This window comes from Colletotrichum orchidophilum (genome assembly GCF_001831195.1).
Source record: "Colletotrichum orchidophilum strain IMI 309357 chromosome Unknown Scaffold_195.1, whole genome shotgun sequence".
NCBI lineage: Eukaryota > Fungi > Ascomycota > Sordariomycetes > Glomerellales > Glomerellaceae > Colletotrichum > Colletotrichum orchidophilum.
Window position 1 is genome coordinate 28,571 of NW_019173151.1, and position 13,966 is coordinate 42,536.

At 54.5% G+C, this 13,966-nt stretch overlaps 4 protein-coding genes across 4 annotated transcripts; 3 read left to right on the forward strand and 1 right to left on the reverse strand.

Annotated features, from left to right (window-relative positions):
• Positions 1–450: 450 nt before the first annotated feature.
• Positions 451–4,197, forward strand: CORC01_13487 (von Willebrand factor type A domain-containing protein; the record flags this gene model as incomplete). Its single annotated transcript, XM_022625104.1, has 5 exons — positions 451–646; positions 811–1,140; positions 1,201–1,900; positions 1,961–2,193; positions 2,246–4,197. 5 exons carry the CDS (start codon positions 451–453, stop codon positions 4,195–4,197), a joined length of 3,411 nt encoding a protein of 1,136 aa, XP_022468383.1.
• A 1,765-nt stretch (positions 4,198–5,962) lies between these two features.
• On the forward strand, positions 5,963–6,642 carry CORC01_13488 (2OG-Fe(II)oxygenase; the record flags this gene model as incomplete). The annotated part of the gene is made up of 2 exons (XM_022625105.1): positions 5,963–6,001; positions 6,292–6,642. 2 exons carry the CDS (start codon positions 5,963–5,965, stop codon positions 6,640–6,642), a joined length of 390 nt encoding a protein of 129 aa, XP_022468384.1.
• Positions 6,643–7,776: 1,134 nt separating this feature from the next.
• CORC01_13489 (F-box domain-containing protein) lies at positions 7,777–11,237 on the forward strand (the record flags this gene model as incomplete). Its single annotated transcript, XM_022625106.1, has 9 exons — positions 7,777–8,305; positions 8,360–8,421; positions 8,772–8,933; positions 9,032–9,144; positions 9,666–9,712; positions 10,116–10,288; positions 10,481–10,624; positions 10,780–11,048; positions 11,099–11,237. The coding sequence occupies 9 exons, from the start codon at positions 7,777–7,779 to the stop codon at positions 11,235–11,237; spliced, it is 1,638 nt and encodes a 545-aa protein (XP_022468385.1).
• Positions 11,238–11,763: 526 nt separating this feature from the next.
• Positions 11,764–13,582, reverse strand: CORC01_13490 (T-complex protein 1; the record flags this gene model as incomplete). The annotated part of the gene is made up of 4 exons (XM_022625107.1): positions 11,764–11,781; positions 11,835–12,008; positions 12,059–13,451; positions 13,524–13,582. The coding sequence occupies 4 exons, from the start codon at positions 13,580–13,582 to the stop codon at positions 11,764–11,766; spliced, it is 1,644 nt and encodes a 547-aa protein (XP_022468386.1).
• Positions 13,583–13,966: the final 384 nt, after the last annotated feature.

Below are 13,966 nucleotides of genomic sequence, written 5' to 3' on the forward strand. Positions count from 1 at the left end.
CCGCCCTCTCATCGCCAACTCTCACACCCTCATTTTCCGACACCCTGCAATCATGCATGTTCAGCCTGCTTTCCATCCGACCCAGCATTGTTGATACAACCATTTGAAACACCCTGCCAGGCTTCCCAGGCCCTTGTGTGACAACCCGCCACAGCCACATACCCGGGATCGACCTCTGCCTTCTTGTTCGCTTTTCTGTTGGCATTACCAGTCACACGGGTGGATCCCAGATCCTCATCGGCTATACCGTCCCTATTCTGATATCGCCTTTCCAATTCTTAAAATATACTTCACGTCCAGCCCTCTCTCACATTACGAGGTGCTCCACGATTTGACGTTTCGCGCACTCCGATCCGAACCAGCCGCCGACCACTTCAACCTTTACCGGCACAACTGCCCCCCGCTGCCGACCTCACCTAAACGCGCAGTCTTCGACGCGGCGCTTTCCTAATGTTCAGTCGGTCTCGGAAGGGTTCAAAAGGGTTCGGCTTTGGATCTTCAAGCACCAAAGACAGCCAGGTTAACCACCTTCTCGATCTCGGTCTTGTGAGCCCCAAGGCCATTCAAGACCCCTACCGTCCTGGTACCGCCACGACGTCGAGGACAAATAATACCTGGACGGATGCGCCGTCCTTTCCAGAGAAGAGTACGTAGGCCCCTTGACTCCGTCCTATGACTGCTCGAGGTCGCGGATTGACTTTCCGTCCGAACGACCACGGCGACTGTCAACTGTCCCGCGCTCGCTTGTAACGTCCAAACCCTTTAAAAGGCTCCCCTCGTTGACCATTCTACACACAGACGTCTCAATAGCTCGCGGCACAGGGCAGCGCTCCAACTCATCAGTCCGATCGGGAGACAGCGCACACCGAAGAGGCGACAGCTATTCATCTAATAACATGGCATCCGGCGCCGGCCGCAATAGGAGAGAGCGCACCTTTGTAGGAAGCGAGTGCGCAGTATGCGAGGAGCCTTTGGAGCACACCCTGCGCGGAGAGCGCATTCTGCAATTCTCGTGCTCGCACGTGTCTCACGAAGCATGTTTCTACGAGTTTATTCGCGAATTTGAATCGCAATACTGCCCCTCGTGCGATGCGCCGCTGCATCTCGACACGAGCCGGGGCGGCAATGTCTTAGATATTGGTAAGCGCACTACCATGTCTTGCTTGCCTGAGACACCGCTAATTTTTGTTTTTTTTACAGAAAAAATCAGCAACCTCGTTCGATCTGTCTCATCCGCCGACACTAGGTCAAATCACACACCTACGCCCACGGCCACGCCATGGGACAACCCAGCACCCACTCCGCGCCCAACAAGCATCGAGTCGAGCCAGCGAAACATGCCCAGCACCCACACTCGTGATAGCGTGCCCCGAAGCACTGGACGCGACAGGGAGAGCAGCCAACCACCGACTTCCGAGCGGTATGGCCCTTCGAGGCACGCTCGCAGCGATAGCGAGGCTACTGGCGTCGCGTCTTCTGGTGGCTACCCAGAAACGACTCAGAGCGGTCCGCCACGCAGACACGATTATGACGTCCAGGCGATGGAGACTACACCTGGCAGCCCTCGCGCGATTACGAGGAATCCGATTCCAGCACCGACGGTGACAGTTCGATCCGAGTTCCCCACCATCAACAGGTCTCGGCAGCAACAGACATTGACCTGCCTCATTACCGTGGAAGTGCCCGATAACAAATGGCGGCCGGATCCCGAAGATCTTGGATCAGCCCCGCCTGGCCCGCCCGCCGTGAATGCCCGAATCGACGAGGCGTTTGCGCGACCGCCATCTCCGGCCCGAAGTGCGCCTCGGTTCTATCCCTACGAATCTCGGGAAGTTCTGGAGGAGCAAACCGAGAATCTCAGAAGTCGGGTGGACAACTGGCATGGGCTCGATTTCAGCAGGTGAGATTTTGGCACATTCCCAACATGTTGCTGGCCAATGACATGACTGACACACTCCAGATTCGGCAAACTGCGCCTATATGGCACGCTACGCGTCGGCAAGGATAAAGCATCCTGGCAGGAGCTGGAATGCTTCCTGTTCGCTGAAATGTTGATCTGCGTAAAGGAGAAGAAGGTTGCCCTGGCGGGGCAGTGGGACGAGAACGGCATGCCCAAGAAGACCACCCGCTGCACACTAAAAGGATCAATTCTTATCAAGAAACATCTCAACGAGGTCTCGGAAACGGGCAACAGTGAGCCAATTCCCCTCATTCCGTTGCAATTTTGACGCTAACCAGTCGGCAGTCGATGAGAATATACTCACGCTCAACCTTTCTGTCGCGGAGCTCCCTCAGTTCCACTTGCGATTCGAGAACCGCAATCAGCTCAAGCTGTGGCATCAAGCGCTACTTGACCTGAACGCCGTCGAGACCTCGCCGGTCCGCAGCCCGGAGTACGACCGAGGAGATTTTTCCGAGACGGACGAGGATGACTGGCAGCGTGGATCGCGACAACAGAGGGTATCGTCGATTGCCTCGTCGTGGGGTGGCCCCAAGTCCGTCACAACGGCGCCCACCGAGTACACCAACTTCCAGAGAAGCCCGACAATGCCGGCTTCAATCCACGTACCCATCGATGTGGTCGTGGTTGTACCCATCTCATCGTCGATGCAAGGCGTCAAGATCAACCTTGTTCGCGATGCCCTCAAGTTCATGGTCAACACACTTGGTGAGAGAGATAGGATGGGTCTAGTCACCTTTGGATCGGGCGGCGGCGGCGTGCCCATTGTGGGCATGACCACCAAGGCATGGCCCGGCTGGGGCAATGTCCTGGGCTCCATTAAGCCGGTTGGACAAAAAAGTCACCGCGCCGACGTGGTTGAGGGCGCGAATGTCGCCATGGACTTGCTCATGCAGCGCAAGTACAACAACCCGATCGCCACCATTATGCTCATCAGCGACGCGTCCACGTTGGATGCCGATAGCGTCGACTTTGTGGTGTCGAGAGCCGAAGCAGCCAAGATCACCATTCACTCTTTCGGCCTCGGCATGACTCACAAGCCCGACACCATGATTGAGCTTTCTACGCGCACCAAGGCGTCCTACACCTACGTCAAGGACTGGATGATGCTTCGCGAGTGCCTCGCCGGCTGCCTCGGCGCCATGCAGACGCTCTCTCACCAAAATGTGAAGCTCAAGCTGAAGCTGCCCGAAGGATCTCCAGCCAAGTTCCACAAGATCAGCGGTGCCTTGCAGATTACCAAGCGCGCCACGGGTCGCGATGCTGAGGCGTCCCTCGGCGATCTTAGATTTGGCGACAAGCGCGACGTGCTGGTGCAGCTTGTCATCGTGCCGGATAACACATCCCAGGAACAACTGCCTCAGGACCCTTGGGACAACATCGTCTCTGGCCTGGAGGCGCTCGGCGGAGCTGGCGACGGCGACGACCAGCGGGTGACGTCTGTGGAAGAGGTTCCTCTAATCCAGGCGGATCTCACGTGGGGAGACATCCTCCGGGATGGCACGCTGTCCCATCTTCCCCGCCCTTCTCTGCTCGCCATCACTATGCTCCCGGCCCTGGCGAAGAACAAGAACTCCAACTCGTGGGCAGGATCGCCCCCGATTCCCCCTCACCCGCACATTGTCCAGCGGCGCATGGAGCTGCTGACATCAGACATGCTCACTCGCGCCTTGACCCTCGTGTCGCGCGGCCAGCATGACCGAGCGCACACCCTACTCAACGAGACGCGATCTATTTTGAAGGGTCTTGGAAAAGGTGGTCTCCCTCCGATTCCTCCGCCGACAGCACCGCCAACCAGATCCCTCCCTTCCACCCCGCACCTGGGGAACGACGGCTCACCCTCCATCACTCCCGACAGAAAACAAACACCATCTCCTACGCAATCGGCCAACTCCTCCGGCGTCAACGGCTACCAGGCCGCTGGGATTGGGCGCAGTCGGTCCAACGATGGTCTCGGTCTGGGTGCCGGTATCGATGCCAACACCGTTGCCGCTCTGGACCACGAGCTCGAGAGCAGTCTCGAATGGATCAGCCACCCTGCTGTCTTTGGCCGCGACAGCCGCAAAGCTGTGCTCCAGGCAATCGGAGTCATCAGCTCCCAGCGAGCCTTTACCTTCCGCACGCCAATTGAGTCCCTTTGGTCTGGTCGCGTTGCGGGTGTCAAGAAGCTGACTAGCAAGAGCCGTGAGTGGCGCGAGGAGGGTGGCGGGGAGGGCGGCATAATGGAGGAGGCTTGAATGGATCTCCTCATTGTGCCATACTTTCCTCTGACTTTATGGGAACACTTGGACTGCCTGAAAACGACCAGGCGGCGGCGTATTGGTTCCTTGGAAAACATCTTCTTACGGTCGTTACCTGGCACGGGCTCATCTTTGCCAAACCTCATACCCCCTGATCTACAGCTAGTTTTTTTTTTTCTTGTTACCGATATAGCTGCTTTGCTCACGTCTTTACCGCACCGCAGCATGCTTTGCCGGAAAGATACCACACATGTTCTTTTTGAGATGTTATTTCTTTCCTACCTACTACGTCTTTGGCTACGAGAGTGTCTGTCTTAGGAGACAATCGTCGTACTGTCGCATCTCATGAAGCTTTCTCGCGTTGCAATGTCACCGAGAGCCCTACAAATCATGTAATTTCGCTTCTTATTGTCATGTCACTGATGTCCGGAGAACGGAAGGAGGGGAATTGGATGACGGGGAAGGGAAGTGGATTCGGCTGCGAAAAAGCACGCTTCTTGTACATGTTTGGGAATGAACGACACGGACGTGTGGAAGATTAGAGCAATACTACTTGCCGTCGACATGCCATATCGACCTCTAGTGAACTGTGTGATGGTGACGGATGCTGATTGTATGCCTTCTCGGGTTGAGCAGCACTCCCGAGTGACTGCTGATATGACTTGTTTGACTATGGTGATGACTTGAGGTCTCCTCGGTTCAGAAAAGGATGTGTGGGTATGTTTGGTTGCGACTGAATTCTCACAGTGGTGTTGGGGCAAGTCCTCTCTGAGGCTTCCATGCATCTTTCTCCCTCTAGGATGGCCCTCTTCATGTTGGCATGGACACAAGCCGAGACGTTGGTACCAGAGCGCTCTGGTAAGAGTCACCGTGTAGTCTGCATGTTACACAATGTGTTGCTGGCACAGCGCCCTTAGTCTTTGCCCGTTTTGCATACCGACTTGCGGGCTCTGGAAGTGTTGCAAAGGAAACTCATCAATACTTTCATTCGTTCGAGATACAGAATTCATGCCATCGGTCCGACGGACATGGGTGCTTTCGTCACTGACCACGCCGTCGCGAACTTCCTGTCCGTGATAGCGTCGTTGCGTTTCGCGCTCTCGGCGCGGGTTGGGGTGTCAACGAGCGAATCGGCGACGGCGCTGATACGGCAGCATGGCGGGGACAGCCGCCCGTTGTCCAGCCCTCAATTGATTAAATGCCTTGATATCTAATTTCTTTTCTAAACCTACCCCATTTGTTTGGGCATGCCCAGCCACTGAAATACGCCGCTATTGCCAACCTCACGATCATTACATATTCAATTGTGGTTATATAAACCGCCCTCACTATACCAATTAGCGGCTAATCCTTTTGAAACTTTATGAGAGCGTAGAGGATATTAGGATAATTTGAATGGTATATGAACCGTCGCAATCAGACGTTATTGACAAGAGACTCTCATCCTCATACGCTACACTGATTCTTCACAATCATCTTCTTATTATCGTACTTAAATCTCGTGATGTCTATTGCTGCCACTGGGGCATCACAGCAGGCCAAGACCAATAAAGTCGCGCCATAAAGCGGAGGGTTGTTCGATTTTCCCGAGTCCACAGCATGAGTCGTCAGCTTTTTCAGCGTGAAGCCTCTCCATCGGGCATATAAGGCAGATATTCGCCAGGCCCACGAGATTGGCCTTCGCGTTTCAACCTCCTGTAAAGCGTGATCAGAAACTTCTACTCAAACTCTTTCAGTCAGCCCGTTCCGCCCTCTACACACAATGGCTTTCAACCACTTCTTGTCCATGTCTTTCACCAGGGTTCTTTTTGCTGCAGTGTTCTGCGCTATTTCTCGGTCCAAGACTTTGCCCCAGATTCCACTCGGCAACTCTTGTCCGCTCCCGCGCTATGCTATCCTGGCGTTGTCGTATGATCTGCTTATTCAACATATCGAGAACTTTCCTAAGGGGGCCTAGCAACTTTATAAATCGCGTACGTCAAAGCTCCTGAGGGTAGAAGTCGGGGTATATTGCCGACTGACTCAAGCAGGCGACCCGGGTTTTAACGGTCTCGCACCATCAGTACTGACGGGCGATCCATTGCTAAGCAGGAACGAACCAGTTCCACAGCGTATCTGTCTTTGGACGATTCTGTCATCCAATGCATCAGGTCCCGCTCTTCGGAGTTTCAGGGTTGCGTGGACCTCGTTGCAAGTGACGCGGTAGCTGGAGGGGCAGCGGTACACGAATCACTACGACTGGGCAGCCAATCCCGCCGCGAGGAATCAGACGACGAGCAGGGAGACCACGCTCTTGGCCGTCCTCGATGTGGAGTCCGCCAGCTACGGGACATGGTTCCCAAGGTTTCGGTGGGCTGGGGTGTCGAGGATCAGCGGGGATGCGACCTGGTCGACTGTGAAGTCCAGACCGAGCTCGATCGAATCAACTTCCCTTCGATATGATGGAGATGCTACATCTTTGCAGCATTTCGTTGACTCCGAGAAAGAAACTTTTGCAAACCTGCAAAACATTGAAGCTATATTTTCGTGCCACATGTGACATGAGAATGATACCATAGTTCCTATTTCCAGGCAACCTCAAGAGTCAAACCTCAAGTTATCGGTGATACTCTGACGTCTTGTCAGACACTCCACAGTATGCGTCTCCAGCCCACTTGGGAGACGAAATCCAGAGTAAACAATCCAATCTCATGCGCCGTTCAGCAGAGAGCTGTCTGTTGTTTGATTCAAAGAGTGTTTGTGAAAAACGGTGTATGAATGAGGTGGATATGAAGGTAGGTACGTAGGGAAAAGTGCTGCTTTGCTGAGTTTTGATGCTATTTGGTTCTTTGAGATGCCTGTCTGCTTGCACATGCTATGTAGAATCCGGAAGATACGTACCTAGATGTGGGCAAGGAGTGATCCACGTTGCCGGGATTTTCGACAGCCAATCGTCGCATCCCAATCGGGAATCACACGTGCAAGGTTCGCTTGACGTTATTCAAAGTACCTGCTTCCATGGTAAGGTGCCTACTACCTATCTCTGCTTGATTTTTTTTATTTTTTAATTTCCTACTCATGCATTGTTTGATATGGGTAGTCTGTCTTGTTGTAAGCTGTCAATGCCAGTGCGTCCCTTATCCTTCATGGAGCAGCGATATGTAATAGCTCGCCCTGAGCTGCTCGAACGCCAATTTATTTTGATCAAAAAGTTGGTGTATATTGTCGGACTATAAAGACTTTAGATAAAACGAAGGGAGATATAGTAACAAAATCAATCTCATTCTTCTCATCTTCACCTCAGTCTTCCCCGTCCTATGTCCTACACTAGCGCTTGCATGCATCGCGTGGTGTTTAGGCAGATGGAGTGGGCCGGCCGACTTGGCAATAGGCAGCACACACTAGCGGCCACCTGGACCCCTGCGCATGGCAGCTCATCGTTGAATACATAAGCACGCAAATTGAACCTCACTTTCTGTGAGTTATTTGACAATTCGCATCGCCCGTAAAGTATCTCTTCTATATCAGGGCATAGCCTTCTTTCCAGGCCCTCATCAACCTTGTAATCATCTCGATTTCTTATACACTTCTTCAGCCATGTACAGAACAGCCCCCTCTGTACACATTTCACAACCATTATCACAGTTCTCATTCACCCTCTTCACCAAACTCCCGCCCGAGCTTCAACTCGAAGTCTTATCGCACTGCCAGCAAAACGACCTCGTCTGCCTTTCCCTCGCCTCACACTCTCTCCGCGCTCTGACGCTCCCCATGATCCCGGCAAAGCCATCCCTGTTTTCCTACGACCAAGCATATTGTCCAGAAGCACTAAAGTGTAAGTGCGGCGATGCTCAGGCGATCGCCGTCGTCCAAGACAGTTACTGGCACCGCAAGAAGCGCCACGTCTACAAGCATACCAACACTCCGAGCGAATGCTTGAACTGGTCGCCTTGCCGATCGTATCCCGACGGCCACGCAATGTGTCGGCGGCAGTGGTGTAGGCACTGCTCATGTACCACGTGTCCGCTGTACGCTAGACTGCGGGAGTCGATGGGAGACCGGCGGTATTGCTCCAAGTGCCGCAAGTTCACAAAGCGGCCTCAAACGAGGAAGTACAAAGGGAGATGTGAGTAGTGTGCCATGGATTCTGGAGAATTTTTGGCTGATACTGAACTTTCAGGCATGCATGGCCGCCCTCAGGTTCGCAAAACCCCAAACAACCACTGGACGGCCACAAAGGGAGTCTCGTATGGCTACCGCTGGTGGCGGAGATGGGGCACTTGCGGTGTCGATGTCTGGGGATACCCAGAAGGGGACAGAACGGCAGACATCAGCAGAAGGAGGAATGCGAGGGTTGTGTAGGCAGTCGCTGGTCCTGGAATGAGCTTGTTCAGCCTAGGGCTCAAAGTATGAGACTGACTTGTATGTATCATTTTGCCCCTAGGTTTATGGAAAACGTAGACATATTGCTCCTTGGCGCAATAATGCCAATACAATGGTGGAACCTTTTCCACGATTCGTACAGAAGCACTTTTGGGCTGGAAAGCTAGAGGCTCTGCACCCGTCTCAACTTCTCATTACACCCGACACAGGCGACCCGATTCATCCTCCGCCCCGCCATCGCTGCTTCCACAGGTTGGACATTAAAACACGCCGCTCGGGTCAATAGCGTGTTTGGCCTTCGAGTGCCGCGCATAGTCGGAACCATGAATGTTGACCTTCCAGTCCGGGTCGTCCCTCCCGGGTTCATTCCTGTAGGTGCCAGTCTTTGGAGCCAGTGCAGTCATCGCGTGACCCTTGACATGGGTGGCATCGTGCTTCATCTCTGAGAGAACGCGGCGTCCGCATCCAGGCGAACCTGGCCCCAGCTGCGGCTACAAGTCTGCTCAGCGCCGGCTGGCGGGGCGTTGGTGGCACACGCAAGGTTGTCAGACTCCTGACACATGCCCGCAGATCGCTTTGCTTGTGCACTTGTCCCAGTTCGAGACGACTTTAGCACACGTGTGGTTATTGAAGAGAGGCCCTGAATAGCACGCAATGACTACTGATTGAGTTGGGATAAGTTGGCCATGCATAGAAGTATCGAGCGTGTTCCAGGTCGATGTCTCATGCCAGCTACGGTCCATCGGGTCCTGTAGGCCGAATCAGCCACCGAGAGATCAGGATTGGGTTACACTTACACGTTTGCAATCGCTCAGTTTCAATCCATAGCTTGTCCATGTAAAACTGGATATAGCCAGGAGGGCATATATCATATATGGGTCGCTGACCGGTGGGTAATATCGGTATATTGGATTAGTTATCAAGTCTGTAGCCGACATGTCGACTATCTTATCGTGTCATAAGATACTAAAATTGTGTTGGTAATCATATCCTCATCCGGTCGCATAAAGATGTTTGGTTGTGAGAGCATCACGGCGTATTTCTTATTTTGCGAATTGGATAGCGGGAACCGGAATTCGCAAACCATCGTGAACCTGTTCTAGGCCGAAGTTGCACTCGGACGAACTCCAAGGAACCGTCGCCCACAACTGTTAGATTAAGCATCACGAAAGACACAGCATCGGGTCAATTTGTGTTCTGAACCACAATGATTCTTCCGTATAAGCCCCTTTCCTCGGGCTCTTCGGGTTCGCTTTTGTAACCCCTCGTCATATACGGACGTTACTCAGGGCCAGCTCCCCGCAAAAGGAACCTGAATCCGAGTCTGAGCGTCGTGAAAGTGGTGTAGTAGCCAATCACCTACCCGGGTAGATCTGCAAAGAAGCGTAGACGATGCAATATACTGGGCGGCGCTACATGTGGTGCTACGACAGCTTTCTAAAATCTCCCTGCCCAAGTACATCCGTAATATGTGCTCAAAGTCGGCTCCGTGGTCCGCGAGGTCTTGGCTCCGTCCGGCGTGTCTCCGACAACCGGGATACTGTGACTATTAGCCCTGGCTTTTGGTGGTCTCGTCTACCCGGTACTCGACGGCACCGGAGTCAGTGTCCTCGACCGCCGAGGCAGCCCGATCGGCGTCAATGGTCTCTTGCTGGGAGGGGGCATCTCGTCCTTCAGCTACGAGAATGGCCAAGCGTCCTCCAGTGGCAACATCAAGGCGTATGAGGTATGTGGGATGCCTTGCGGAAGCATCCCTCAATAGCCAAAGTCTGTCGCAAGTAGGTAACATAAAGAGTAGTGCATCCTGGCTGATGGCGGCATCGTGGCAGTCAACCCCACAAACGAGCACGCTGATCTCTTCTGGGAGCTGTAAGGAGGCGGAAACTCCTTCTGCCTGGTTACCCGTTTTGATCTGCAGACACGCCGCGCCCCATCCGTGATGATCGCGTCACCCTTGTACGGTGGAGAAGAGGCCAAGCCAAAGTTCGTCGATGGCATTCACAATTTCGCCATCAATGGGCACAGCGATCGCCATGCTACTATGTTGCCCGCCATCACCTCCGTGAGCGGAAACGAAGAGCCGACGTGCTCCTCGATGCTGTTTACAACGGGAACGCCACTTCGCCGGCGGTGTTGGGAGATTTGCTCAGTGACATACTCACGCCGGACAATAGCTCAAAGTCACTCATTCCGTTTCCTATGGGAAAATACCACTAGGTGGTCTTGCCGTCGTTCCAAAATGGTGGTCGTTCCTACGGCTCGAGACAGCGGTTCCACATGCTCCCCATCCACGCCAACAAGGAAGCGATGCTCGTGGCCCGCGACTTGTTCTTCGGACTTGCAAAGTCCACGTTCAAGGGGACGCAGAGAGGGACCATCGGCGTGGCTTTCAACCCCATCACTTCGGCCTTTCTCAAAGCGACCAATGCCCAGCCGGGTGCTATACAAGGCATTGACGAGTCGCCTTCGTGCTGGATCGAACAGACGTACGGCTGGACAAATGAGGCAGACAATGCCGTTTTGATAACTTCGTCAGCGAGTTCAACACCGGGGTCAGAGAGAAGTCAGAGACCCTGGGCGTGTTCTTTCCGTTCTACTGCTTGCACGAAGCAGGCATCGGCCAGCCCGTCTTCGAGAGCTATCCTGCGGGGAATCTCGAGCACCTGAAAGAGTGACCCTGCTAGGGTATTTATGGATTCTAGGAGGTTTCAAGGTTGCCGCCGCTTGAATGGATAGGAGAATCGCAGGCGCGAGCTTAGATAGCGTCTTGCTGTCGTGGACAGGACGCATCGGTCGCTCGGTTCGCGGCATCGTCAGCCCAAAATGGAGATCTGTCCGATTCAGCTGGCTCGTTCTATTCTCAAATCAATATGCTTCAGACTCACTCCCACCTAGTGTTGCTCTTGACACAAGCACCTGTCCCGGTTGCGTCACTGAGTCCATTTCATCCAGCAGGCGTCCTACGCTCGTCAAAGCCGAGGCTGTATCGAACTGTGCATACCTGTGCATGAAGCCCCTGGTGGAGACTGGTCACATCCACTGTACCTGATTCTCAGACGTTGAGGGACATCACTTTGGGCGTGCTCGCGCACTTGCATTTGTCTTTGGACTCTATTCGGGATATCTCGACGTGACTTTTGGGGTGGTCTATGATCATCAAAACCGACATGAACTCCATTACCAACCGCCGTATATACCGATTTAGTCCTCATCCCAGTTCTACAAAGATCGTCAGCACGTTGAAATCGCTGCTCACAGTAAACAGGACTTACGGGGTTGGGGCCAGGAGGCTTGGGGCCACCTGCCCGACGAGCCACAATAATCTGATCAACGGAAAGGACGGTCCGGGCTGCCTCGGTGGCGAGCTTGATGGCCCATGACTTGGAGACCAACAGATCCAAGATGCCCTCTTCACGGGCGTCAAGGGTGCCAGAGCCGTCGTCGTTCTAGCAGAGTTAGCATAGCGTTTCACCAAACACGAGACCATCGCGCTTACCTCGACGTCGACACCGGTGGCCCAGTCGTCCTTCTTGTGGTGCGCTCCGTACAGCCTGCTGAGAACCTCCGTGGCATCCAGACCGGCACTCTCAGCAATCGTTCTCGGAATGACCTCAAAGGCCTCGCCGTACTTCCGGATGGCGTATTGCGACAAACCAGGGGTCTTCTCGCCGAGGGCATTGAGCCTCTCGACGAGCTGGATCTCGGTAGCGCCCGCACCGGGCACAAGGCGAGGGTCTCTGGTGATAGCCTTGACGACGTTGACACCATCGTCGACAGCGCGCTCGACGTCATCCAGGTGGTTCTGAGTAGCGCCTCTGAGGACCAGGGTTGCTGTTCTTGTGGCCTCGTTCTCTTGTCTGAACACGGTCACGCGGTCTCCGCCGATCTCGAGGGTCTCGACAACGTCGATGGAACCCATCTCATCGGGCATCGGCGCACCTAACCGAGCAAGGGGGGTTGCGCCAACCACTCTGCAGATTCTGCGGAGCTCAAACTTGCTGAGAATCTTGATGACGAGGATGCCGAATCTGTTGAGGTAGTGGAGGGCCAGCTCGCCGACAGTTGAGCCTGCGACGACCACTCTGATGCCAACGTCGTGAAGCTCCTTGATAGCAGCCTCAAGATGCGACTCCTCGCCCTTGGTGAAGTCCATCATCTCCTTGGCGTTGTGAAGGAGAACAGTGCCCTTGGTCTCAGTCTGGCTGGTGTCGATGGGGCAGGAGAAGACTCCAACCTTGGCACGCTGCGCCTTCTTGATCGATCCATCCGGCTCCTTGGGGAAAACCATACCCTTGACTACCCGGCTCTGTTCCAAGGCGCCGCCCATAATCTTGACGACTCTGATGTTGTCGACGTTGAAGCCGACGGGGTTCTTGGGCAGCACCGCCAGGACGGCCTCGGCGACGAGATCGGCCAAAAAGTCCTCGCTGCCGTTCTGCTTGCTGGCAACGACAGTGCGGATGGCCTTGCTGAGCTCCTCCTGAGAGCGGATATCCTCCACCTTGTCGACGGACAGCTCCTCCAGTGTCTCGAGAGCGAATTTTTGTGCACGCTCGTAACCGGTAACGATATCTGACGTCTTCAAGCCCATACGCAGCAGGTCCTCGGCCTTCTTCAGCAGCTCGCCGGCGAGGACGATGACCAAATTGGTCGCATCGCCCATTTCCGCCTCTTGCTGTTGACTGGCCATGACCAGGAGCTTGGCTGCCGGGTGGACGACATCGAGTTCTCTGAGGATGGTGGCGGCGTCTGAGGTGAGGATCATCTTCTGGAGGTGGTTAATGACAATCTTGTTGCGGCCGTAGGGGCCAAGAGACGTCTGGACGGTCGAGGAGATGGCCCGGCAGGCGTCGATGTTGCGAAGGACGGCTCCATCTTCGGAATCGTAGCTGGTAGGAGGGGTCAGTCGGTGACGGGCAGCAAGGCGGGGGAGGGGAGCTCCAGATGGAAAGGGGACTCACTTGTTGTACCCCTGCTTGAACAGGTTGGCGTTCGGCGCGTTGGGGATGTTGAGAGACATGATGAACCACCGACCTGAAGCGCTTCGTGAATCGGGGCGTTGGCGGTCGTGAGGCTCAAGAACAACAGTGTATACTATACCCTGTGTGTTGATGCAGTGGTTGCGGGAGCTCCTTCAAGGCCTTTCGAAAAAAAGTCTGGGTGCAAGGCGTGTGTGGTGCGGGAGCGTATTGCTGCAGCCTTGGTGGGTTGGCACCGGGGATGACCAATCACGACGCTGCAGGCGTGCCATTGTTCCGATCCGGCGCATCTGGTGCATTCTAAATTTCGGGGGTGGTTCCAGCGCCTGTAAGCTGTGGCCCCGTCTCCCGGACACGGAGAGGAACACTGGAACCCCTGCTTCCAGGTTCCTGTTATGTGAGACAGCAGCTGCCAGCCTCGCACT